General features: G+C 37.3%; 2 protein-coding genes across 5 annotated transcripts in view; one reads left to right on the top strand and one right to left on the bottom strand.

The window, feature by feature from the left end:
* LOC127872176 (zinc finger protein 420-like) overlaps positions 1-19,245 on the top strand; it is a 47,305-nt gene extending 28,060 nt beyond the window's left edge. For all 3 annotated transcript variants that reach the window (XM_052415517.1, XM_052415512.1, XM_052415523.1), the window contains exons 8-17: positions 769-935; positions 3,344-3,907; positions 4,234-4,413; positions 4,958-5,079; positions 5,688-5,921; positions 6,613-6,743; positions 10,148-10,348; positions 12,521-12,651; positions 14,924-15,016; positions 16,770-19,245. In XM_052415517.1, the coding sequence (XP_052271477.1) occupies positions 769-935; positions 3,344-3,907; positions 4,234-4,413; positions 4,958-5,079; positions 5,688-5,921; positions 6,613-6,743; positions 10,148-10,348; positions 12,521-12,651; positions 14,924-15,016; positions 16,770-16,916 (1,970 nt within the window). In that variant the 3' untranslated portion in view covers positions 16,917-19,245. The remainder of the gene's footprint in view (positions 1-768; positions 936-3,343; positions 3,908-4,233; positions 4,414-4,957; positions 5,080-5,687; positions 5,922-6,612; positions 6,744-10,147; positions 10,349-12,520; positions 12,652-14,923; positions 15,017-16,769) is intronic.
* Positions 19,246-23,310: 4,065 nt separating this feature from the next.
* The window catches only part of LOC127872363 (nuclear pore complex protein Nup50-like), a 38,949-nt gene continuing 35,682 nt past the window's right edge, over positions 23,311-26,577 (bottom strand). For both annotated transcript variants that reach the window (XM_052415706.1, XM_052415698.1), the window contains exons 6-7: positions 25,230-25,345; positions 23,311-24,469 (exon numbers count right to left, since the gene is read on the bottom strand). In XM_052415706.1, coding sequence (XP_052271666.1) covers positions 24,270-24,469; positions 25,230-25,345 — 316 coding nt within the window. In that variant the 3' untranslated portion in view covers positions 23,311-24,269. The remainder of the gene's footprint in view (positions 24,470-25,229; positions 25,346-26,577) is intronic.

Here is a 26,577-nt window from a genome sequence, read left to right on the forward strand (position 1 = left end):
ATTTCGCAACATGGCTTTTGCAAGGGCTCTAATTGACGTAGAGCTACGAGATATAGCACAAAACACGTGCCAGACTTCATATATTCGGAAAAGACGAAAAAAAAATTTTTTTTGTTTTTTTTATAGCTACAAGGTTTGAAAACGACAGCGACGATATATCATTGAAGGAAATTAAAATGGAATATATCAGGGTGCAGGATCACGTGAGTTTGTGGGGTTCACAATTGAATGTTAATTGATGTAAACACACAAATAACTTTATTAAACAATTTTTCTTTAGAATTTCAACTAGTGCATAAAAGACAGTTTTGTATGCTTCTTATAGCAATATGAAATTCATCACAATTACTGCATTTAATAAGCCTGTGTTCTTGTCCAAAAGTTTTATATGTAAGCATTCATCATCATGGTTATGCAGCATGCAACGTGAAATTTTGGCACCAATTTCAGATGTATTAAAGGATTTATTCTTAAATCTTAAGATATCACCACAAACTGCAAGAAAAACTTAATGCGTTTATGCACTCAAGATTTTTGCAAATGAATTACAATAAATTGAGATATTTAAAAGAATGAAGTTTTTAACGATGTGTTAACATTTGTGCCACAAAATTTTTGAAATGAGCATTTTGTATTTGTTACATCTATGTAATTATATTATATCTAGCGTTTTAATTTTGACTAATGCTATAAGGAAAACTGATTTTTTATTAATTTACTTTATTTTACGAAATATTCATTGATTGCAATTATTTATGTTACTTTAAGATTGCCACAACAGCACACTGGCCATGAAATGTGACGTGTGTGAGCAGATGTTTGAGGACATAGGTGACCTGATGAACCATCGCAAGATCCACTTTGACTACGCCTGCTTCTGTACCAAGTGTTGGCAGGGCTTCTTTGACTATCTGGAGCTGGAAACACACATCTCTGTAAGTAGGATAAAACTGTCACTATCTGGAGCTGGAAACACACATCACTGTAATTAGTATAAGGGCTTCTTTGACTATCTGGAGCTGGAAACACACATCTCTGTAAGTAGGATAAGGGCTTCTTTGACTATCTGGAGCTGGAAAAACATCTCTGTAATTAGTATAAGGGCTTCTTTGACTATCTGGAGCTGGAAACACACATCTCTGTAAGTAGGATAAACTGTCACTATCTGGAGCTGGAAACACACATCTCTTTAAGTAGGATAAGGGCTTCTTTGACTATCTGGAGCTGGAAACACACATCTCTGTAAGTAGGATAAACTGCCACTATCTGGAGCTGGAAACACACATCTCTGTAAGTAGTATAAGGGCTTCTTTGACTATCTGGAGCTGGAAACACACATCTCTGTTAGTAGGATAAGGGCTTCTTTGACTATCCGGAGCTGGAAACACACATCTCTGTAAGTAGTATAAGGGCTTCTTTGACTATCCGGAGCTGGAAACACACATCTCTGTAAGTTGGATAAACTGTCACTATCTGGAGCTGGAAACGCACATCTCTGTAAGTAGGATAAAACTGTCACTATCTGGAGCTGGAAACACACATCTCTGTAAGTAGGATAAACTGTCACTATCTGAAGCTGGAAACACACATCTTTGTAAGTAGTATAAGGGCTTCTTTGACTATCTGGAGCAGGAAACACACATCTCTGTAAGTAGGATAAGGGCTTCTTTGACTATCTGGAGCTGGAAACACACATCTCTGTAAGTAGTATAATGGCTTCTTTGACTATCTGGAGCTGGAAACACACATCTCTGTAAGTAGGATAATGGCTTCTTTGACTATCTGGAGCTGGAAACACACATCTCTGTAAGTAGGATAAACTGTCACTATCTGGAGCTGGAAACACACATCTTTGTAAGTAGTATAAGGGCTTCTTTGACTATCTGGAGCTGGAAACACACATCTCTGTAAGTAGGATAATGGCTTCTTTGACTATCTGGAGCTGGAAACACACATCTCTGTAAGTAGGATAAACTGTCACTATCTGGAGCTGGAAACACACATCTCTGTAAGTAGTATAAGGGCTTCTTTGACTATCTGGAGCTGGAAACACACATCTTTGTAAGAAGGATAAAACTATAACTATCTGGAGCTGGAAACACACATCTCTGTAAGTAGGATAAAACTGTCACTATCTGGAGCTGGAAACACACATCTCTGTAAGTAGGACAAGGGTTACTTTGACTATCTGGAGCTGAAAACACACATGTAAGTAGGATATCAATGAGCTGGAGCCTCAAGTAGTAGGGTCAGATACAAAATAGTATATTGGGCTGGGTAAAAGAGGCAGGTTGGAAAGTCAAACCCCTCACCTGACCTTTTTATGCCCCCGAAGGGTGGCATATAGTTTTTGAACTGTCCGTCAGTCTGTCTGTCCGTCCGAAAAATTTAACATTGTTCATAACTTTTGCAATATTGAAGATAGCAACTTGATATTTGGCATACATGTGTATCTCATGGAGCTGCACATTTTGAGTGGTGAAAGGTCAAGGTCGTCCTTTGAGGTCAAAGGTCAAATATATGGCGTTTGTCCGTCTGTCCGAAAACTTTAACATTGCTAAAAACTTTTGCAATATATAAGAGAGCAACTTGATATTTGGCATGCATGTGTATCTCATGCAGCTGCACATTTTGAATGGTGAAAGGTCAAAGTCAAGATCATCCTTCAATGTCAAAGTTCATATATATTGCTTCAAAGTGGCGCAGAAGGGGGCATTGTGTTTCTAACAAACACATCTCTTGTCCTGATTATTTGTTAAATCCAATTACAATTTTAGTCAGTTATGTGAATTTGAGATTTTTGAATATAGTATTAAAATGTGCAATATTTGAAAAATGTATTTGATCTAAAAAGATACTCCCACCTTGTGTGTTGACCAGTCCATAAGGGAAGCAGACAAAGGGCAAACCTAAACGGATCACTGAAATTACATGTAGCTCTTTTAAACCAAGATCTTTTCATACTTGTCCCAAAACTTGCTATTTTGGCTCAAGAATGTTTAAAGCTGGAGATTAATCAAAACACTGTTTAAATCTCAAGTCCTTTTTTTAAACGACCATGACTTGTTCTGATAAACAAAACACTTTTCAATAACTTGAAGACTAAGTGATCACCAACTCCTTATTACAAAGAAGACATCATATCCATTACATGGGTAAAAAATTTCAGTTCTAACTTGTAGATGATATAGTGGATATTCTTGCAATATCTCACAATATTGTCACTGTCTTATCATATCACTTTGAAAACAAATTTACTACACTTTTTGTTATAAAATATTAGACCAAAAAACCTTCTTGCATTTTCTTGGCAAATAACAAGTTTCTTGTTTGATATTTTCAGCAAAACTGCAGATACAGGGAAGCCTTGTACAAGTGTACCATCTGCGGCAAGAAGTTCACGAAGTTAAACCTTATTAGCAAACACATCGACACACATCCAGTACACGCCCCTCACGTGTGTAGAATGTGCGGCCGTGGATTCACCACCGAACGAGACCTCAAAAATCACCGCGTTGCAGCCCATATTATTCGACCTTACAAATGCGAGCTCTGCGAAAAGACCTTCAAGAAGAAGGAAGCATTGGTGGAGCATCGCCGCATTCATCTACGGGTGAAATTTCCAGGCGGTTTGAGTTTGGCTGAGTTTTCTGCACTTTTGTCGGACGAGAAGTCGACAGATGCAATCCAGGATGAGGCTACTGAGTCAGTGGAGATGAAGACTGAGTTTGCCTGTACGTTGTGTGGGATTTGTCTCGCTTCCCAGGGCCAGCTTGACCAGCACATGCACCGGCACGAGGTCACGGAGGAACACTACAAATGTGACCACTGTGATAAGGTCTTCTTTGCACTGAGTCTGCTCACGGTACATGCCAGGAGGGACCATAAGATAATTGTGGGCACTAAGGTAGGATAGCCGTTGTGTTGAAGGGATTTTAAATAAGTTTATATACTTAAACTTGCAAACGTAAGTTTAATACAAAATTAAAAAATTCATTTTCTTTTAATGATGTTATAACCGATGCATTATCATGTTCATTTAAACAAAAAATGTGCTAAAAACAATCCCTGCAAGTGAAAAAGTATTTTTATTTATTGATATTTGCTTTTAAGGTAATTCCTAAATAACAGTAAATGCTGTGCAAAATAAAGTCCCAATCAGGAAACAAATCTGTAAATTAACTTTAGAGTTTCTATGGCCAATCTATCACATAGGCTGTGCCCATGTTTCAGGACAGTTCCTCGGCAGTGATGGGTAACGTGTGCCAGTGGGAGGGCTGCAGCAAGGTGTTCTACGACCGGCTGAAGCTGCGACAGCACATGAAGTACCATGAGCAGCGGGCTGACAAGATTGCCAGGGGCATACCCGTCACACAGGGCAAAACACCTACCATGTGCAACATCTGTGGACAGGTCGGTAGTTTGGACGATTGGTTCAACAGTTCTTAATAAAACCCTCATAGGGAGGCATTATGTTGGAGCCCCTTTCTTGGTAGATTAGTTTTACGATGTCAACCGAATTTGTGGAAAAAAATCATTCTGAAGTATATTAATTGTCATCACCATGAGGTGTATATATGCAATACATACGAAGTGATGCGCTGTAAAGTGTCTTGGATCTTGACATCGGCATGGCTGTCTTGCCATGGACAAAATGTACTTTTTGATGTTTGTGTAACTTTTCTTAAACAATATTCGAGTATATACCAATAAATCAGGTGATGGAAATATGAGTTGATGTCGTTAATTAAATTTGCTGTAATTATGCAATTGTGGAAAAGTAAGGCAAAGTCTTAAATTCTCTTCTATATCCTTTATGGTATTATGGTAAATATTTTACTTTGACCTCTTTTTCACTTTGTTTCAAATTGTTCTGCCAAGAAAATGACACTATTTGTCATTCGTCAGTGACCAATTATGGTCAGCATGTGTTTACCTGAATGATTGCCTGCCTCAGGTGCTAAAGTACCGGAGCTACCTGAAGGCCCACATGCTGAACCATCAGGAGGCAGACAAGGTGACATGTGAAGTGTGCGGTGAGACCTTCCCTGACAGCAAGCAACTCACAGACCATAAACGGTATCGTGTAGAATCAACCTTGGAATATTGTAACATCTTCATTAGAGACCTAATATGGGCCTCAATCTCAAACAGATTTCTTAATGATTTTCAATAAGTTTTCTATAAATGTCATACTTACTTTAGAAATTCTTCTTGTTGTCAGTTTTGTCAATATATTGGTTGTTTTCTGTGAAAAGGGTAATTTATGAATGTGCATAAAGTGTTGTCCCAGATTAGCCTGTGCAGTGTACAGGCTAATCAGGGACGAAACTGTATGTCTAATTTGGATTTATGCTCAGAAGAGACTTTCTTAAAAGCAGAATGTGTAATTGCTGATAAGCCTGGAGGCTTGGCCTTGCCTAAAAAAAAATCTGGTTACAAAATACAACATTGATGGTGCATTTACGTTTGTGTCTGAGTTTGGATCATACTTGTATTTTAACAGTCTTTTTCTCTATCTTCTGATTCAAATTGGGGAGTTGGCAATGATAACCAGAATTTACAATTTTATTATAAATTTGTGTTTGTTTACAAGATCATATAATAACTAGTTTTGTTCGACCTTAAAATGTGTATACAGCATAATGTTTGTTGAGCAGTAGTCTGACAGTTGTTCCCTGATGCAGGAGCCAGCACCAGACAGGCAAACCCTTCAAGTGCCAGTACTGTGACAAGCAGTTTGGCTCGAACGCACTCTGTAAGCAGCACATGCTCATCCATACCGGCCTCAAGAAGTATGTGTGTGACGTGTGCGGTAAGGGCTTCATGTCCCGCAAACACTTCCACGACCACCTCCGTCTGCACAATGGAGAGCAGCAGTACCGGTGTGACCTGTGTGGAAAGGAGTTCATTTACTTCAGGTCTGAATATGTACATGTAAATCATGCGTTTGAACTAGTGTGTTGGGGGAGCAAATTTCTCACTTAACTTGGAATCTTGTCATTTGCTCTGATGTTTGCTTATTTCAATATATATCTTTGCAATATATCATATTCTATTATTTTCCTTGTGCAAATTAGTTTAGGGCACAGAACATGCACATATGTACAAATCTAACCAAACCATTCCCATAATGATTTTGGCACAATCTTAAATAATTTTTCTGTGCTCTTTATGTCCCCCACCACTATAGTGGTGGACATATTGTTTTTGCCCTGTCTGTTGGTTGTTTGGTTTGTTTGTTTGCTCCAACTTAAATATTTTGCCATAACTTTTGCAATATTGAAGATAGCAACTTCATATTTGGCATGCATGTGTATCTCATGGAGCTGCACATTTTGATTGGTGAAAGGCCAAGGTCATCCTTAAAGGTCAATGGTCAAATATATAGCTTCAAAGCGGTGCAGAGGAGACATAGTGTTTCTGTCAAACACATATTCTTGTTCATTGTAAAATTGCCGATATTCTCATTGCAAGCTGAGTTTTGTAATAAAAAATGTATGATTAAAATCATGAAATTTCAGTTTGAGTAGTTAGTAAGCACTCTGTAATTTACTTTACATTACTTAATTTCTCATATGAAAATATGCCTGTGTATCAATACCCCTGCAGGAGCCTTGTCCGTCACAAGCAGGTCCATGTAGACCCCAAGGAACGCCTCAAGCCATACAAATGTGAATTCTGCGGCAAAGAGTACACAGAGGTTACCGGATACAAACACCATATGAGATCTGTACACACAGGTATGATGAGTTTGTCAATGGAATACTACCATTACAAATTGAAGTTACAGGGGTGGACATTCACTGGGTTTGACTAGCCAACTGCCCATAGAATTAAGTGTTTACTTCTAGATTTTTTTTAAACCCTGTTCTTTTTATATAAGAACAATTGTATGAACAATAAAGTAGAGTGTGTCTAGGTTATGAAAAGACCAAGATGTTTATATCGTCGCTGTCGATCTCAAACCTTTTAGCACCAAAATGTTAAAAAAAAGATTGTCTTTTCCGAATATATGAAGTCTGACGCGTGTTTTGTGCTATATCTTGTAGCTCTATGCCAATCAAAGCCCTTGAAAAAGCCATGTGACAAAATGTTGTTGCTTGATTGTTGGCTTTTTTGGGGAGCGAAAAGTCCTAGCGACGTCATTTCGCCTATACGGTAGGTACGTCATTTCGTTTGGACAAATTTGGCAAAAACGCTTTTATATTTGCAGCTCCGAGGTTTTCTATCAGGACGAATTGCCGTATCTCATAAAAATGACAAAACTGTAATGACAAAATATGGTAGCTACCATTTCTGAATATCAGTATGACTTATCAGTAATACTTATGCGACTACAGCTTATACCGTATTTTGCAGCTTCATTTGTTTGGGATTTTTACAGAATTTCAATTTCTAAAACATCATTATAAAAAAATGTGACGTTTTTTTCTCTCTCCTGAAAAGTTGGCATTTTTTAGCTACAAGGTTTGAGAATGACAGCGACGATATGTGACTATTTTAAGTGAAGAAATTAATATAACAGTTTCCTTGCAGTTTCATTACGCTACACTTAATACTTTCGTTTTGCAGATTTTATTTATAGACAATCCCAGAATCGATAATATGGGCGCCGCCATATTGGCTATCACGTAACCCGCGATTGAAAACGGTACTGAAGAATTTAACAGATTACAACGTTATCATAGTGTACACCCGCTTTATTCCAATAAACAGTACTTTATGACTTCGCACAGTAGGATTGAAAACAAGTGAATAGTGAAACCAAGTGTCTATATGTATCAGATCGTAAATCGATATAATTTAAATAAAAAATATACACGATAGATTCATAAAATATGTGTCTCTGCAACAATATTCAGTTACAACACGTAATGTTTAAGGCCGAGTTGGCATTTTTAAGCATACCTTTCAGTAATGCCTTTATATAAAATTTAATTATTTCTTTATGAAATAAAATTATTCAAGCATAAGTATAAAGGCATAAAAATATCTAAAGTCTGAAGTAAATGTTGTGATTTTAGCGTAAATAGTGCCGGAGATGTTAACAAAGATCTATCAATATATAAAGATTGGAAACATTCATTCAGACTATTTTTTTTTTATAGATCTTTGATATTAATAAGATAGATTTAAGGTCGATGTAGACAATTATATTGATATCTGCCTTTGTTTAAGCCTATATTATTTCTTATTAAATGTCGTACTTTCTATACTTTCCGGAGATATTCATTAAGAAACATTGTAAGATTAAAAACTGAAGATGACTTCTTTTATTGAATAATACATAGTTTGTCTAAACATTTACCATTTCGCTATTAATATTTCCCTTGTAAGTGTCATTTTAAAGGTAATATACAAATCTATAGCCGAAATGAAGTTTGTGATTCTAAAATTGTTCCGTAAATCTTTATTACATCGAAACTCTGTAAAATTTCAGGAAGAGATTTTTTTTTAAATTTAAATTATGTATCTAGTTTAGTCAAAAACTAAGGTGGTTTTTAGCAATCTTTTATTTAAAAATCGCTCTCAAGCTAATACAAAAATATCTAGCTGGAAATGAATTTTGTGATTTAAATGAACAAGTATCGGAGTTATTCGCTTGCAAAACTGTGTAAGATGTCAGGATATGTCATACTTTTGTTATTGAAAAGGACATATCAGCTTTTGTCTACAACTTTATAATATCACTATTTAAATAACGTTTTACATGTTGCCTGAAATATTATTAAATTTTCTTAATAACATCTTAATTCACGATTGAAATGTTCGACATGAAAAATAATGAGCCTTAAATAAACTTAAATAGTTCCAATTGTGTTCTCTAGATTTCCTTAACGTATGTCTTTATTAAATTTATTTTTGTAAAATGGTCTAAATTTACGCTTAAAAAATAAAAACGCGAACACAATAAGTGATTTATTTTACTTTAATTACGGATTATTAATGACAGCAACACACATCTCTTTTAAAAAAAACACATCAGCCATCAAGGCGTGAACGAAATCGCTAAATGGGAGACGATGTTCCAAGTGTGGATTAAAAGCGTTTATGGGTTTGCCCGTGACACCACATGTCTGCACATGTGTAGATACCGAAATTAAGATAAGATATCACGCGTCACCTTTAAATAACATGTTTAATGACAATCAAGACCTTATTCATGCCAGGGACCTACACCATGTCCATGTCCATGCTGTGTTTTATTACTCTTAAACGAATGCAAATGAACCTTATTTCTACTAATTACGTAAATTATATTTAAAAAAAAACCACAAACTATTATGTGGTTGCCAGATCGATAACAGAAACTATTTAAATCCTCAAATATATTTGATAAAACCGTTTCGCTTCCTTGTTTTGCGTAGGGACCTATACACACATATATAGGTCCATATTTATTTCTTCAGTACCGTTTTGGAGGCGCGCGAGAGTATTCAGGGGCGGGTAATTCGGGAGGTAATCGATTTCTGGGATTGTCTATAATTTATATACCAAATGGTTTCAAATGATTGCATCTTTGTTCCTGCAGTGTATGAAGTGCATGTTTCTTGTACAAATAATCAATGATGATGCAGCTTGAGTCATCACATTAGCATTTGTAGCAGTTAAACCCTTTACAACTGAGAAGCAAAGTGAAAAAGGCTATGTGCAAGCAGCATAAAACTAGAACAGCCTGCAAGTATCTCGCAGCCTGTCTAGGTTTTATGCTGTTTGCTGCTCATCAGTATCTTTTAAGTAGGTTTAGAAATGATGCCTTTAAAACTTGATTGTAGTAAGAAAGACTTTAATTAAATTTTACTTTCAAAAGGACTACACATGCATTAAAATACTTATCTTAGTGGTAAAGGGTTAAATATGTATCTAAGTGGTAAACTAAGGGTTAAATACGTATCTTAAGTGGTTAAGGGTTAAACATTGGAAACAGTATAGATGGAGATTGTGCCCTGTCAGACCAATTTCTGCAGAATTTCTTTAGCATTGACAGCAAATATTGCTGATTACTGAACTGGCGAGGGTTTTAAGTAGTAACTGTTAGCCAGTCAGCATGAAATAGACTTATAGTTATATCATAAATGACAATATAAAGTACAAGGTATTTTCTAATGAGCTCCAGTCAATCTTACCATATTTGTATTTAAAGGTGAGAACCCATTCCAATGTGACCTCTGCGGTGAAAGTTTCCATAGAAATGACAAGTTAAAGCGTCACCTGAAGACTCGCCACCACTGCAAGGCCAACGAGAGTCTGATGGTGACCACGCGACGCCAGTCTGAGGGTGGGCCTATCATCGTGAAGGCAGAGACAATAGAGGGGAACCACAACATGTTCCAGATAGTGCACGGTATGGGGTTCATGTGTAACAGATATAAACGGTACAGGATTCATGTGTACCAGATAGTGCATGGCACGAGGCTCATGTGTACCAGATAGTGCACAGCATGGGGTTCATGTGTACCAGATAGTTAACAGTATGTGGTCCATGTACCAGTTAGTGCAAAGTACGAGGTCCATCTACCAGATATTTCACAGTATTGGGTCCATGTACCAGATAGTGCATGGGACGGGGTTCATGTGTACCAGATAATGCACACCATGGGGTTCATGTGTACCAGCTAGTGCACAGGATGGGGTTCGTGTGTACCAGATAGTGCACATCATGGGGTTCATGTGTACCAGATAGTGCACAGGATGGGGTTCGTGTGTACCAGATAGTGCACAACATGGGGTTCATGTGTACCAGATAATGCACAGCATGGGGTTCGTGTGTACCAGATAATGCACAGCATGGGGTTCATGTGTACCAGATAATGTACATTATGGGGTTCATGTGTACCGGATAGTGCACAGCATGGGGTTTGTGTGTACCAGATAGTTAACAGTATGGGGTCCATGTACCAGTTAGTGCAAGGTACAAGGTCCATCTACCAGATAGTTCACAGTATTGGGTCCATGTACCAGATAGTGCATGGGACGGGGTTCATGTGTACCAGATAATGCACACCATGGGGTTCATGTGTACCAGATAGTGCACAACATGGGGTTCATGTGTACCCGATAGTGCACATCATGGGGTTCGTGTGTACCAGATAGTGCACAACATGGGGTTCATGTGTACCAGATAATGCACAGCATGGGTTCATGTGTACCAGATAGTGCACAACATGGGGTTCATGTGTACCAGATAATGCACAGCATGGGGTTTGTGTGTACCAGATAGTGCACAACATGGGGTTCATGTGTACCAGATAATGTACATTATGGGGTTCATGTGTACCAGATAGTGCACAGCATGGGGTTCGTGTGTACCAGATAATGCACAGCATGGGGTTCGTGTGTACCAGATCACAGCATGGGGTTCATGTGTACCAGATAATGCACAGCATGGGGTTCATGTGTACCAGATAATGTACATTATGGGGTTCATGTGTACCAGATAGTGCACAGCATGGGTTTCATGTGTACCAGATAATGCACAGCATGGGGTTTATGTGTACCCGATAGTGCACAACATGGGGTTCATATGTAACAGATAATGCACAGCATGGGGTTTGTGTGTACCAGATAATGCACAGCATGGGGTTCATGTGTACCAGATAATGCACAGCATGGGTTTCATGTGTACCAGATAGTGCACAGGATGGGGTTCGTGTGTACCAGATAATGCACAGCATGGGTTCATGTGTACCAGATAACAGCATGGGGTTCATGTGTACCAGATAGTGCACAGCATGGGTTTCATGTGTACCAGATAGTGCACAACATGTGGTTCATGTGTACCAGATAATGCACAGCATGGGTTCATGTGTACCAGATAATGCACAGCATGGGGTTCATGTGTACCAGATAATGCACTGTACAGGGCTCATGTGTTCTAGATAATGCACTGTACGGGTTCATGTGTACCAGATAGTGCACTGTATGGGTTCATGTGTACCAGATAGTGCACTGTACAGGTTCATGTGTACCAGATAGTGCGCTGTACGGGTTGATGTGTACCAGATAGTGCACTGTACGGGTTTATGATGTGTACCTGATAGTGCACAGTTCATAGTTCATGTTTACCAGATAGTGTCGGGGTCATGTGAAGCATCAAATAACAGTGAACCTACTCACTTGTATAATTCTATGTTTTGTTTATCTCCAGCATTTGAATTATTTTATCTGTTAATCACATGTGCCCTTTACTGATAGGCTTCTTCTAAAAACTGTCACCTATTGAAAATGTGGGGGAAAAATGATATGCCCCCTTTTGAAGAAAGCAGCAGATATCAGTTGCACAGTCTGTTTGTGTCTGTACATCTGGGCTACTGTCCATATGCATGTCTGCTGATTCCTGTCCATGTCATAACTTTGCCATACATTGATGCACTTCAAAAATTTATCCAAACATTTCATTGTGGGGGCATCAGTGTCTTTAAAAATTTCTTTGACAAATTTCTAGCTAATATTTACACAATTTTGGGAACTTGTATTCTTAAAAAATATCATCTTTTTTTTAAACTGCTATCTGCAGGTGATGAGGACTCCGGTGTGCGGCAGCTGCATGTTGATGTTGTGCAGGACGAGAATGGAGTGGTCGGTACCCAGCAGGTCTACCTAATTGGGCTCGGCAACCAGGAGGGAGGGGAAACAGCTTACCTACAAGTACTTCTTCTCTTTAAAAAGGGCTTAAAGGCATCATTTTAGGAATGACTGTCATAGATATTTTGTAACTTTTTGTTTCCGTGTGAGATTTCAGACTCTAATGAATAAAACTGGTTACAACTTACAGCTTGGGTGGGCATGCGACTCCTTGTCAGATCTTTCCAGTCCAATGATCTTTCAAGGAGTAGTTTTCCTGTGATCATTTATATGTCATTTTCTAATGACACAAGATCTGAGGAACAAATTATCCATTTTATATGCACTTTCTTTTTGAGATGAACTGCCTTTATTTTCAGGTTGTTCCATTGATTTTGTAGGGATTATAGCCCTTTGAAAAATAATTATTATCTGTGTTTGGTTTTGAATGCTAATGATCTAAACTTTATGACATTTCATGCGAAGTATCCCTTCAGGTTTTCAAGTTGCAATATGATATTAGGGAGTTATTGTCAATATTAATAATGACAATTTTTAATGAATTTTACATTTCTGTTGCAAATCAAGGGATCTATATCTGATTTTTATTAGCTCATCTATTTTTTGAAAAAAAATTATGAGCTATTGTCATCACCTTGGCGTCGGCGTCGGCGTCGGCGTCGGCGTCGGCGTCCGGTTAAGTTTTGCGTTTAGGTCCACTTTTCTCAGAAAGTATCAATGCTATTGCATTCAAACTTGGTACACTTACTTACTATCATGAGGGGACTAGGCAGGCAAAGTTAGATAACTCTGGCGTGCATTTTGACAGAATTATGTGCCCTTTTTATACTTAAAAAATTGAAAATTTTGGTTAAGTTTTGCGTTTAGTTCCACTTTTCTCAGTAAGTATCAATGCTATTGCATTCAAACTTGGTACACTTACTTACTATCATGAGGGGACTGGGCAGGCAAAGTTAGATAACTCTGGCATGCATTTTGACAGAATTATGTGCCCTTTTTATACTTAGAAAATTGACAATTTTGGTTAAGTTTTGTGTTTAGGTCCATTTTATTCCTTAAGCATCAAAGCTATTGCTTTCATACTTGCAACACTTACTAACTATCATAAGGGGACTGTGCAGGCAAAGTAATGTAACTCTGACTGGCATTTTGACAGAATTATGTGCCCTTTTTATACTTAGAAAATTGAAAATTTGATTAAGTTTTGTGTTTAGGTCCACTTTATTCCTACAGTATCAAAGCTATTGCTTTCATACTTGCAAGATTTATGAACTATCATAAGGGGACGGTGCAGGCAAAGTTATGTAACTCTGACTGGCATTTGGACGGAATTATGGGCCCTTTATACTTAGAAAATTGAAAATTTGGTTAAGATTTATGTTTTGGTCACTTTACCCCTAAAGTATCATAGATATTGCTTTCATACTTGGAACACTCACAAACTATCATAAGGGTACAGTAAAAGGACAAGTTGCATAACTCTGGTTGTCATTGTTACGGAATTATGGCCCTTTTTTGACTTAGTAACTTTTAATATATGGTTAAATTTTGTGTTTCGATCCACTCGAAGTATCAAGGCTATTGCTTTCAAGCTTCAAATACTTACATGCTATCATGAGGTTACTGTACCTGGCAACTTGAATTTTACTTTGACCTTTGAATGACCTTGACTCTCAAGGTCAAATTATTAAATTTTGCTAAAATTGCCATAACTTCTTTATTTATGATTAGATTTGATTGATACTTTGATGAAACTACTCTTACCTGACATACCACAATAGACTTCACCCAAACCATCCCCCGTGCCCTCCCCCCCCTCCCCCCCCTCCCCCCCCCCCTATTTTTTTTTTTTTTTTTTTTTTTTTTATAAGATCATCTCACAAATGACCACCACACCCTCACACTATACCCCCACCCCACCCCCCCACCCCACCCCCCCCCCAAATTTTTTTTTTGATTTTTTTTTTTTTTTTTTTTTTTTTTTAAGATCATCTCACAAATTATCACCACACCCTCACACTATACCCCCCCCCCCCCCCCGATTTTTTTATTATTTTTTTTTTTTTTCGCTTTTTTGGAAGATAATGTAATAAATGTCCACAACCCCACACTATACACCCCTCTTCACTCCACTCCTCCCTCCTTTGTGATTGAAAATGAGAGTCCCTTCACCTTTAAAAAGAAAATAGATGAGCGGTCTGCACCCGCAAGGCGGTGCTCTTGTTTTTAAGTATGCCATCAGGATGGTATTTTTGTTAAATGAATGTTTGGCCATGTATCTACAGTTTTAGCAATAAGTATGATTGTAATGTTCCTTTATCTGCCCTCATTTCAGGAGACCCAGGTGATAGAGGGTCCAGACGGAGTGCGCTACATCATCGCAGGCTCAGGGGAGGAGCTACAGGTCATCGAGTCTCACAGTCTGCAGGTACTAGGGGGCTACTCAGCCCAGAGACTGCAATGGTTCTCTGTCTCAAATCTAGTGACATGTCCAATTTGTTTTTCCGTTTGTTATTAAAGCCACATCAATACTCAAAATCTAGGAATATTTGTTAAATACTTGGTAAAATATTTCGGAAGTACAACGTAGTTCTGGTGAGCTGCTTGAAGACAATGACGCGTTTGCTCGTAAATGTTCGGATATAGTCCCGGGAAATTCGCATGGTATAAATTGTCACACAAAAAGGAAAAATGAACATTTTGTTTCTTGTTAAATCTATGTTTCCAGACCACATCTATCTTTGAAATATTGGCAATTTTTTAAGGAACACTTATTTGTTATGGTTTAACAGAAAAACACGAAATATTTGTTGGTTTAAGTATTTATGTGGCTTTAATGAAAAAGAATGACCAAAATCAGGCTTTTGTAGCAATGCAACAAAGCCTAGAATGAACTCATAATATTGACAAAAGATAATACTTGTAAAATTTGAACTATTAATTTTAATTGCTAATTTATTATGCCCCCCTTCAAAGAAGAGGGGGTATATTGTTTTGCTCATGTCAATCGGTCGGTCGGTCCGTTGGTCCGTCCACCAGATGGTTTCCGGATGATAACTCAAGAACCCTTACGCCTAGGATCATGAAACTTCATAGGTACATTGATCATGACTCTCAGATGACCCCTATTGATTTTCAGGTCACTAGGTCAAAGGTCAAGGTCACGGTGACTCGTACCAGTAAAATGGTTTCCGGATGATAACTCAAGAACGCTTACGCCTAGGATCTTGAAACTTCATAGGTACATTGATCTTGACTCGCAGATGACCCCTATTGATTTTCAGGTCACTAGGTCAAAGGTCAAGGTCACGGTGACTCGAACCAGTAAAATGGTTTCCAGATGATAACTCAAGAACGCTTACGCCTAGGATCATGAGACTTCATAGGTACATTGATCATGACTCGCAGATGACCCCTATTGATTTTCAGGTCACTAGGTCAAAGATCAAGGTTACAGTGACTCGAAATAGTAAAATGGTTTCCGGATGATAACTCAAGAATGCTTAAGCCTAGGATCATGAAAATTCATAGGTTCATTGATCATGACTGGCAGATGACCCCTATTAATTTTCAGGTCACTTGGTCAAAGGTCAAGGTCACAGTTACTCGAAACAGTAAAATGGTTTCCTGATGATAACTCAAGAATAATTAGGCCTAGGATAATGAAACTTCATAGGTACATTGATAATGACTGGCAGATGACCCTTATTGATTTTCAGGTCACTAGGTCAAAGGTCACAGTGACAGAAAACGGATTCACACAATGGCTGCCACTACAACTGACAGCCCATATGGGGGGCATGCATGTTTTACAAACAGCCCTTGTTAAAGATAAAGACTTAGTTATATGTTTACGTCATGGGACCAAATTCTAGGATTGTGAAAGGTTTCAAGCTTAGGAGTCAGCTTATTAATATTGACAATATAGAATGCTTGTGACATTTAAGGTGTTTTTTATATCAATTGGTTTTTTATTGAGAATGATGACTAAAATTCGAGTTGAATGGTATGGACTCAAAAAAATAATATATAAGTGAGAATGTCTGTAACATCAGGATTGATTTCCATTGTTTTTTATTATGATAGATTTAAGTGTACCTTCCATTCATCTCCAAAGATGTCACCCTCTTCGTACAGAGGCCAAGTTCTCTATACTGACCGAATGTCTTTCCCATTTCCAGCAGCTTGAAGATGGCAGTATCGTGGCAGGTACCATCCAGGAGGAGGATGAGGATATGGTGATCATGAACGACGGCTCCATACTGACACCTTCCCAGGAAACCCTCACCACGCTGGCCAACATGGCAGAAATAGTGCAACACCACTAGCACATCAGCATGCTGGCCAACATGGCAGAAATAGTGCAACACCACTAGCACATAAGACTAATTATGATTTTGTTTATGAAATAGTTTTTACCAATTTCCATGGCCATACAGTTTCTGAGTGTACATTGAACCAGCTGTATGTAACAAAAATCAAAATTATCAAAGTCTGCAACCAATGCACTGGTAAATTTTAAAGCAGACTCGCTCATATGCTTAGTTTCATGTAGGCAGGTTTGTAACATTGGATGGGTCACAAGTAGTGGTATAAGAAACGTAACTTCAATCAGAAAGTCAGCAATGTAGTGATGCCTAATTTTAGACTCTACACAATTTATTTTTCTCATTCACTTATGCGATTATGTTTCTGACACTTATCTACATAATGTTCAAAATTTTAAACAGAATGCTGGTGCCACTTTTAATTTGTACCAATACCATCTGAGTATTGCCAATCTATAATACAGTAATTGTCAAAAATGGTAAACTGCGGTGAAATTCGACCATGCATTAGAGTATATTTCTTGATGAATTGAAATTGAACACATATATTTTGTAAAGATTTTCTGTGCTTTTATTACATCCCTGATTCTTCTCATCTAATAATATTGTGTAAGGAGAACTAAAAGTGATCACAATATTTATGAGCGATTGTATCATGATTGCCTAGTCTGGTTTTGGAAACAAGCAATTTCACCGTTATGGTAAATAAACCAAACTAATACTAATCTATAATTATATTGCCATGTGTTTTTTAGCTCGGCTGTTTTTGGAGAAAACCCCCGAGGTATTGTCATAGCCAGCTCGTTGTGTCATCAGCCGTCTGCGTCCCGCTAAAAACTTAACATTTTGTTAACCTTTTGAACGTTGTTTCTAAAATCAAAGTTCTTCCACCTACAACTTTGAAACTTCATATGTAGATGCACCTTGATGAGTTCTACACGCCACACTCATTTTTGGATCACTAGGTCAAAGGTTACTGGTTACTGTGACCTCTAAAAATCAAAATCTAACAAGCTTTCATTTATTCAAAACTGCACCTGCAGCTGAGCGTTTGCACCCGTTATGCGGTGCTCATCTTTAATGTTAGGAATGATTTTTATTTTTTAGTGTGGATGTGATATTTATTGTGTACATGATAAAGTAAGTTTGTGTTATGGTTTGTTTTGCATCGAGTTTCCGGCTGTTACATTATATAACTGAATTCATATTCGGTCATCATAATTTTCCCTTATACAAGAACCATTCAATTTATTAGTTTCATATATAAGCTATTATACACAAAGAGCTCATTTGATTTGTTGTTGCCAGACAACTTTTGGATGAGAGCTTGCTAGTGCTTTTAAAAATGTCAAGTGTCGCATCGACATGAAGGAACAATCAAGCATTGCACTGAGATTGATTTTTAAGGTAAGGCACAGCTGTACCACTGTACTAAAACTGCCTGGGGAAATTATGTGTTGGCAATGCATGTGTGTATAATATAGTCACTGATTTTCATGTGTAACTAAGCATTTTTATCCCCACGCTTTTTGAAAAGCGTGGGGATATTGTGGTTATCTCCGGTTGTCTGTCCGTCCGTCCTGGCCACTATCTCCTACACTATTAGCACTAAAACCTTGAAACATACACACATGGTAGCAATGAGCATATGAGCGACCCTGCACTATTTGGAATTTTGATCTGACCTCGGGGTCAAAAGTTATGGGGGTTGGGGTGGGGCCGGGTCAGAGATTTTTACTCATTTTTTTAGGTTATTTTACTATAATTTCTTCATTTCTACACAGATTGTCTTCAAATTGATACTGAACCTCTCTTATGACAATACGGTCAATCTCAACTATTTATGGCCCCATTACCAACCCTGGGGCGCCCCGCCCACCCAAAATTGCATTTTACTATAATTTCTTCATTTCTACACCGATTCACTTCAAATTGATACTGAATTTCTCTTATGACAATATGGTCAATCTCAACTATGTATGGCCCTATTACCAACCCTGGGGCGCCCCGCCCACATAGGCCACGCCCACCCAAAATTGCCTTTTACTATAATTGCTTCATTTCTACAAAGATTCACTTCTAACTGATACTGAACTTCTTTTATGACAATATGGTCAATCTCAACTATGCATGGCCCCATTACCAACCCTGGGGCGCCCCTGGGTCAAACATGCGGCGTGGGGATACGCGTCTGCCTCTACCGCGTCATTTCTAGTTTTGAATAAAATAGTTTTTAAGCAAAAATGTGTTAAATTGTTACATTTTATTGTAGCCTTTGTATACATTGATAATTGTGAATGGATTTGTCAAGAATTATTGATTACATGTATCCCTTTGCAATTTACTGACCTATTGGTATTGTCTGTAGTACAATCATGTGATTTTCTTTATCAAGGAATCTATGTAAATGACAAGTCTACATGAAGTTGCAAAGATTTCCTAATGTTAAATTTGCATGGCTCTAACCAGGACCACTTGTAATGTACATAGAGAATAATAGGTTAGTGTTGATTATAGATCAGGTTTATCATGCAAGGCTTGGAAAACAAAAAGCACGAGCCTTGGCGAGCATGATAAACCTGATCTATAATCAACACTAACCTATTATTCTATTTATCCCACTTTTTATCCAGTAAACCTTTTTATTTAAACAAAATTAGTTTAACTGGATAATTTCGCATGTTCACAAGTGCCTGTCGTACTTTGATAATGACTGTAGTGTAACCAAGGTCAGTGTTCCAAAAATAACAGTTTTTTAAATCAGAATATTGTTCTGTGACAAAGAGTCGTGTGTTATTAATTATTACAATTGTAATCATATTGAATTGCAAATCTACAAGTTTTATAACATAAATATAACATTTAGTTGCTATATACAAGGAACTACATTTGTTTTCAATGTAGCCTAACAACGTAGCACGTGCCATTGATTATACCAGAAATTTAATCAACACGGCTTTAATCAACTGAATTCGCTGTAAAAGTGGGATAAAACATTTAAGGGTAGTTTAAAAGTATTAAGTTTGAATGATTTAATGGGAAAGCTTTTGGCTTATTGAGACACCAGCTGAATTCCTGGGTAGGTCCTGTTCTCAATTACTTGAGGATGCTTCCAGAGAGGGGATCAAATGTCCACTAGGACCACTACTCTATTGAGAGGTACTATTATAGAAGACAGGCGCCAACAGATTGGTTAGGGATCAAATATTCACTAGGACCACTACTCTATTGAGAGGTACTATTATAGAAGACAGGTGCCAACAGATTGGTTAGGGATCAAATATCCACTAGGACCACTACTCTATTGAGAGGTACTATTATAGAAGACAGGTGCCAACAGATTGGTTAGGGATCAAATATCCACTAGGACCACTACTCTATTGAGAGGTACTATTATAGAAGACCGGTGCCAACAGATTGGTTAAGGATCAAATATCCACTAGGACCACTACTCTATTGAGAGGTACTATTACAGAAGACAGGTGCCAACAGATAAGTTAGGGATCAAATATCCACTAGGACCACTACTCTATTGAGAGGTACTATTATAGAAGACCGGTGCCAACAGATTGGTTAGGGATCAAATATCCACTAGGACCACTACTCTATTGAGAGGTACTATTATAGAAGACAGGTGCCAACAGATTGGTTAGGGATCAAATATCCACTAGGACCACTACTCTATTGAGAGGTACTATTATAGAAGACAGAGGCCAACAGATTGGTTAGGGATCAAATATCCACTAGGACCACTACTCTATTGAGAGGTACTATTATAGAAGACAGGTGCCAACAGATTGGTTAGGGATCAAATATCCACTAGGACCACTACTCTATTGAGAGGTACTATTATAGAAGACAGAGGCCAACATATTGGTTAGGGATCAAATATCCACTAGGACCACTACTCTATTGAGAGGTACTATTATAGAAGACAGGTGCCAACAGATTGGTTAGGGATCAAATATCCACTAGGACCACTACTCTATTGAGAGGTACTATTATAGAAGACAGGTGCCAACATATTTGTTAGGGATCAAATATCCACTAGGACCACTACTCTATTGAGAGGTACTATTATAGAAGACAGGTGCCAACAGATTGGTTAGGGATCAAATATCCACTAGGACCACTACTCTATTGAGAGGTACTATTATAGAAGACAGGTGCCAACAGATTGGTTAGGGATCAAATGTCCACTAGGACCACTACTCTATTGAGTGGTACTATTATAGAAGACAGGTGCCAACAGATTGGTTAGGGATCGAATATCCACTAGGACCACTACTCTATTGAGAGGTACTATTATAGAAGACAGGTGCCAACAGATTGGTTAGGGATCAAATATCCACTACTCTATTGAGAGGTACTATTATAGAAGAGAGGTGCCAACAGATTGGTTAGGGATCAAATATCCACTAGGACCACTACTCTATTGAGAGGTACTATTATAGAAGACAGGTGCCAACAGATTGGTTAAGGATCAAATGTCCACTAAGACCACTACTCTATTGAGAGGTACTATTATAGAAGACAGGTGCCAACAGATTGGTTAGGCATCAAATATCCACTAGGACCACTACTCTATTGAGAGGTACTATTATAGAAGACATACGCCAACAGATTGGTTAGGGATCAAATATCCACTAGGACCACTACTCTATTGAGAGGTACTATTATAGAAGACAGGTGCCAACAGATTGGTTAGGGATCAAATATTCACTAGGACCACTACTCTATTGAGAGGTACTATTATAGAAGACAGGTGCCAACAGATTGGTTAGGGATCAAATGTCCACTAGGACCACTACTCTATTGAGAGGTACTATTATAGAAGACAGGTGCCAACAGATTGGTTAGGGATCAAATATCCACTAGGACCACTACTCTATTGAGAGGTACTATTATAGAAGACAGGTGCCAACAGATTGGTTAGGGATCAAATATCCACTACTTTATTGAGAGATACAATTATTGAAGACATACGCCAATAGATTGGTTATACTCTATTGAGAGATACAATTATTAAAGACATACGCCAATAGATTGGTTATACTCTATTGAGAGATACAATTATTGAAGACATACGCAAACAGATTGGTTAGGGATCAAATATCCACTACTCTATTGAGAGATACAATTATTGAAGACATACGCCAACAGATTGGTTAGGGATCAAATATCCACTACTCTATTGAGAGATACAATTATTGAAGACATACACCAACAGATTGGTTAGGGATCAAATATCCACTACTCTATTGAGAGATACAATTATTGAAGACATACGCCAACTCATCGGTTATAGCTATTTGAAAATCACTAAATTAGTACATGCTTTTCGGTAGTTTAAATTCGTTTTTTAAAACAGTGAAAACAATTGATATTCTACATTGTTTTACTGAGAATGTAGTATGTTATTATTTGATATTAATTGTGACCTTGACATTTTGGCTATCGACACAGATATTCACGCAACAAACTGTTTCTGCACAACACAAAGATCCATTTGAGATAAGATGTGCCTCAATAATTACCGCAAATAAATTGGTTTAGAATCACATGTATTACTTTAGACCTCTCAACATATAAAGGGGCATACATGCCGTATTTACCTTAAATACATTTATGAGATGCATAAAAACAAATCACACCCTTCTCTCCATATTAACAAACAACAATCATATAGTGGTTATCACTCAATGTTGTATAATCATTTAAGGAAAAACAAGAGATGTGTTTGTCAGAAACACAATGCCCCCTAATGCGCTGCTTTTTTTTTTTACCTTTGACCTAGAAGGATGACCTTGACCTTTCACCACTCAAAATGTGCATCTCTATGAGATACACATGCATGCCAAATATCAAGTTGCTATGTTCAATATTTCAAAAGTTATTGGAAAACTTTACTGTACAGTAAAGTTTTGGGACAGAATGACAGTAGGAAAGACAGACCAAAAACAATATACTCCCGATCTATCGATCCGGGGGCATTAAAATCAAATGATTGAACACAATTTATTCACGGCCGGATAGGGATTAAAAATCTTTACTAGGTGGACAGTGGTACTCCATGTACATTTCATTCAAAACAATTTCACTACTAATTATGATTTCCCGTGTCCGAGGGAAAAACTGAACTGTATTGAGACAAGTATCATTGCAGGGGGGGGGGGGGGGGGGGGGTGGGGGGTGGAATTGTTAAAACCTCAATTGTTAAATTATTACTTATACGTGTAAATTTAAAGTAAAACCATATTTGCCATATGACCCTGTAATATACTGTGCAAATACAATTTGCTTCATGTAACAAACAATATAAGCAAAAACCTTGTGATTTATAAGCTTCTGCTGTGCTTTGTCTTAAAATTTACAAGTAAATACAACATCTGAATGCCTTGTCTTTGTATTTATCATAACTAGCATTAACATGCACCAAACAATATGACCATCAAAATAGCAACCATGTTGACCATTTCAACTCAATAACATTGTTAATGACTGAAAGACCACCATAATGTTAACAATAACACGTTTACAGGCTTATTTGAAATACTGGAACAGTTAAGAACAGATTTTTTATTTTGCACTACCAAGCACGTATTTGTTAAAACAGTTGATTGAAAGACTGGAGTATTAATACCAACAGGTTTCCAGCAATAAATGTTCCTGTCAGCAAACATTTCTTTAAAATTTCAACGTTGTGCAATACAACCCATTTGGGTTTTACCCGTACTGTATTTATTTTTTGTATAATTAAACATTCATTGAAAATATATTTATCTACCAAATTTAAAGCATTAAAGTAATTATAACAAACACATTTGCAAACTAGAAAACTTTGCTCCTGCATTTCAATATCCTCAATTATCAAATGTCAAGCAATGATAACACTTTTTCATGAACATGTTCAAAATTAAACTTCGAACAAATGCAGAGGTTTACCAGACATTGGCTTATATTTCACTCACAACAATGTTACCAGCAAAACTATTCATTTCAATAAAATTTACAAACTTAGAATATTTCAGCATTGTTGACTATTTTAATATAGGCAACAAAACATAGTATACAAAATATTTCTAACTTGAAGCTTGGACATCTTGCCCAGAATAAAAAAATAATTTTCTAATCTGTCTCAATAAAAATACGAGTGGCCGTAAGGGAAAATGTGCACCAATATTCAGTTGAATATACAGAATTGTAACAAAAAACTGTTAAATGTTTCAAACATTTCCATAAACAACAAAAATCCTCAAAATAGAGGAACAATAGAGTAAAGTTCTTAACAGACAGGTCAAACTGTCAGAGCAATATCTCAATCTCGAACACATATTCATGCAGGGTGTCAATTCAGGAGCTGATTTCCTTCATTTTCTCAAGTAGTTCATCTGCCTCCTCGCTACTTTTCACACGAATCAACATAGGAATAGGCTTATCAGCAGCCATCTTTGGGATGGGTGGGCTGACCACACACATCAGGCTAACGTTGTTCTTGCCTTGCCGAGACATGGGCATGGTATCCATCAGGCGCACGTTTAACAGAATGTTACCTGCAAAGGGAGCAAGAAAAGTTGCATTGCACCAATACCAGTTTTCCAATAATTAACTCTTTAATTTGCTACAAAATTATGCATGATTCACAGAGTAATCACAAGAAGAAACAGCTATTCTAATTTGAGTAAAGGAGACCTTGACCTTGTTCTAACAAGCCCTAAGTAAACTCCTTGGTAATGTCTCCATGACAGTTTGCTATATAACAAGAGATGTGTTTGTCAGAAACACAATGCCCCCTATTACGCTGCTTTGAAGCCATATCTTTGACCTTGAAGGATTACCTTGACCTTTCACCACTCAAAATGTGCAGCTCCATGAGATGCACATGCATGCCAAATATCAATATTCAAAAAGTTATGACCAAACTTCAACCAAGGTTAAAGTTTTGTGCCACACACAATGAATTACAGACAGACAGGCAAACAGACAGACAGACAGGCCAAAAACAATATACCCCCGATTTTTCGATCTGGGGGCATAAAAAGTTCCAAAAATGTTAAACCTTTGCATGCTGGGATATTTGCCATCTGTTAAAATGTTGTCTGCTGAATTTCTAAAATCAGCATTTTCTTGGGTTTTTTACAAAGAATAATATAAGATTAGCAAACAGTTTGGATCCTGATGAGACGCCACGTTCTGTGGCGTCTCATCTGGATCCAAACTGTTTGCAAAGGCTTTCAAAATTCAGTTCCAGCACTGAAAGAGTTGAATCAAACTTAAGTACTTGACCAGAATATAGTACAATATTGCACTAACCTAATGTTGTATCTGCTCGTACTAGAAGTTGAGCTTTGTTGTCAGTTTTCTTTAAATGCAGAAATCCCACGCCACGATCCTTCCACTCTCCGTCCTTCTGATAGAACAACTTGCACCTTAAAAAAAGAGGAATTAATAAGTTAAGTAAATTTCATATGTTCAATGCTCTGTGAAAAAGGCGTTTAATGTTTGTGCGGTAAGTCTTATCTAGAATGTGACTTTACACACATGCATTAAACCCCCTTTTCGCAGACTAACCCTCATTTACTTTTTTTGAAGACTCTTATGCTGTCTCAACCATCTTTCAAATTGTTTGAATGGTTTTTACATATGAGGAAATCATGCCCTAAAGAAAAACACCATGAAACAAGTTCTGAATCAACCTATCAATGTTAAATAACAAGAGGGCCATGGTGGCCCTGTATTGCTCCACTGTTTTTTTATGCGAAAAAAACGTGCAATGCGCATGGGTTGAAATGTACTCAAGCATGTGACTTTCTCTTTCTATCCCTCGTCCCACTGGGCGCTTAAAGTTGGAAGGGTGAGCATTTTTTATATATGGAAAACAAACTAAACAGACTAAAAAGTCCGGGAATTGTTGCACAGGTCCTTTGCTTATAACGTAGGTACATTTATCTCTCAAAAAGATATTGTCTTTCTTTCTATTTCACATATTTTTAGATGCTGAAGATCAAATCTACGCATGTTCTACAAGATTAATGAAAGTTCCTTCATTCAATCATATTTCTTTTTCCAAAATTCCAACAAGTGTTTGTAGGTTTCAAAGTTTCTGTTACTTATATAGTTCATGACATATGCAAAATACCTAATGACGTAGATCACCTGAACTTTACTTCATTCTTGAGGCATTAGTGAGTGTAGCAGGATTGTTAACGTGGTGAAGAAATTGTTTATTGTACAAAGAAGATATTTGCCTGAAAAAACATAAAGTTACGAGTTTTTCAGGTTCATGGGGTGCCGAAAGGCAGTAGGAATGATAACTTTGTAGAGGTTGTTTGTTAAAAAGTTAATGTTTAAGAGAAAAAAATTGAAATATAATTCATCAAGATGTTGCAATCATGGAAACACTACAATGCATATGGCATGAGGTTTAAAGAGACATCATGACAAATAATTAGCTTGACCTAACTTTCCTTTACTTTTTCCATCTGACATTGGTTACCTGTCATGTTTGTTTTTGAAAAATACTAGGATTGCCATATATTGAAATAAGGTATCTGACCTATTCTCTGATAGGTTGCTGGTAATAGACTTAGCGGCAGTCATGTTATAAACAAGGGGATTGTTCACAGCATTGGTAGAATATACTTTTAATAGATAAATCTTT

The sequence above is a fragment of the Dreissena polymorpha genome, chromosome 1 (genome assembly GCF_020536995.1).
Source record: "Dreissena polymorpha isolate Duluth1 chromosome 1, UMN_Dpol_1.0, whole genome shotgun sequence".
In the NCBI taxonomy this organism is placed as follows: Eukaryota; Metazoa; Mollusca; class Bivalvia; order Myida; family Dreissenidae; genus Dreissena; species Dreissena polymorpha.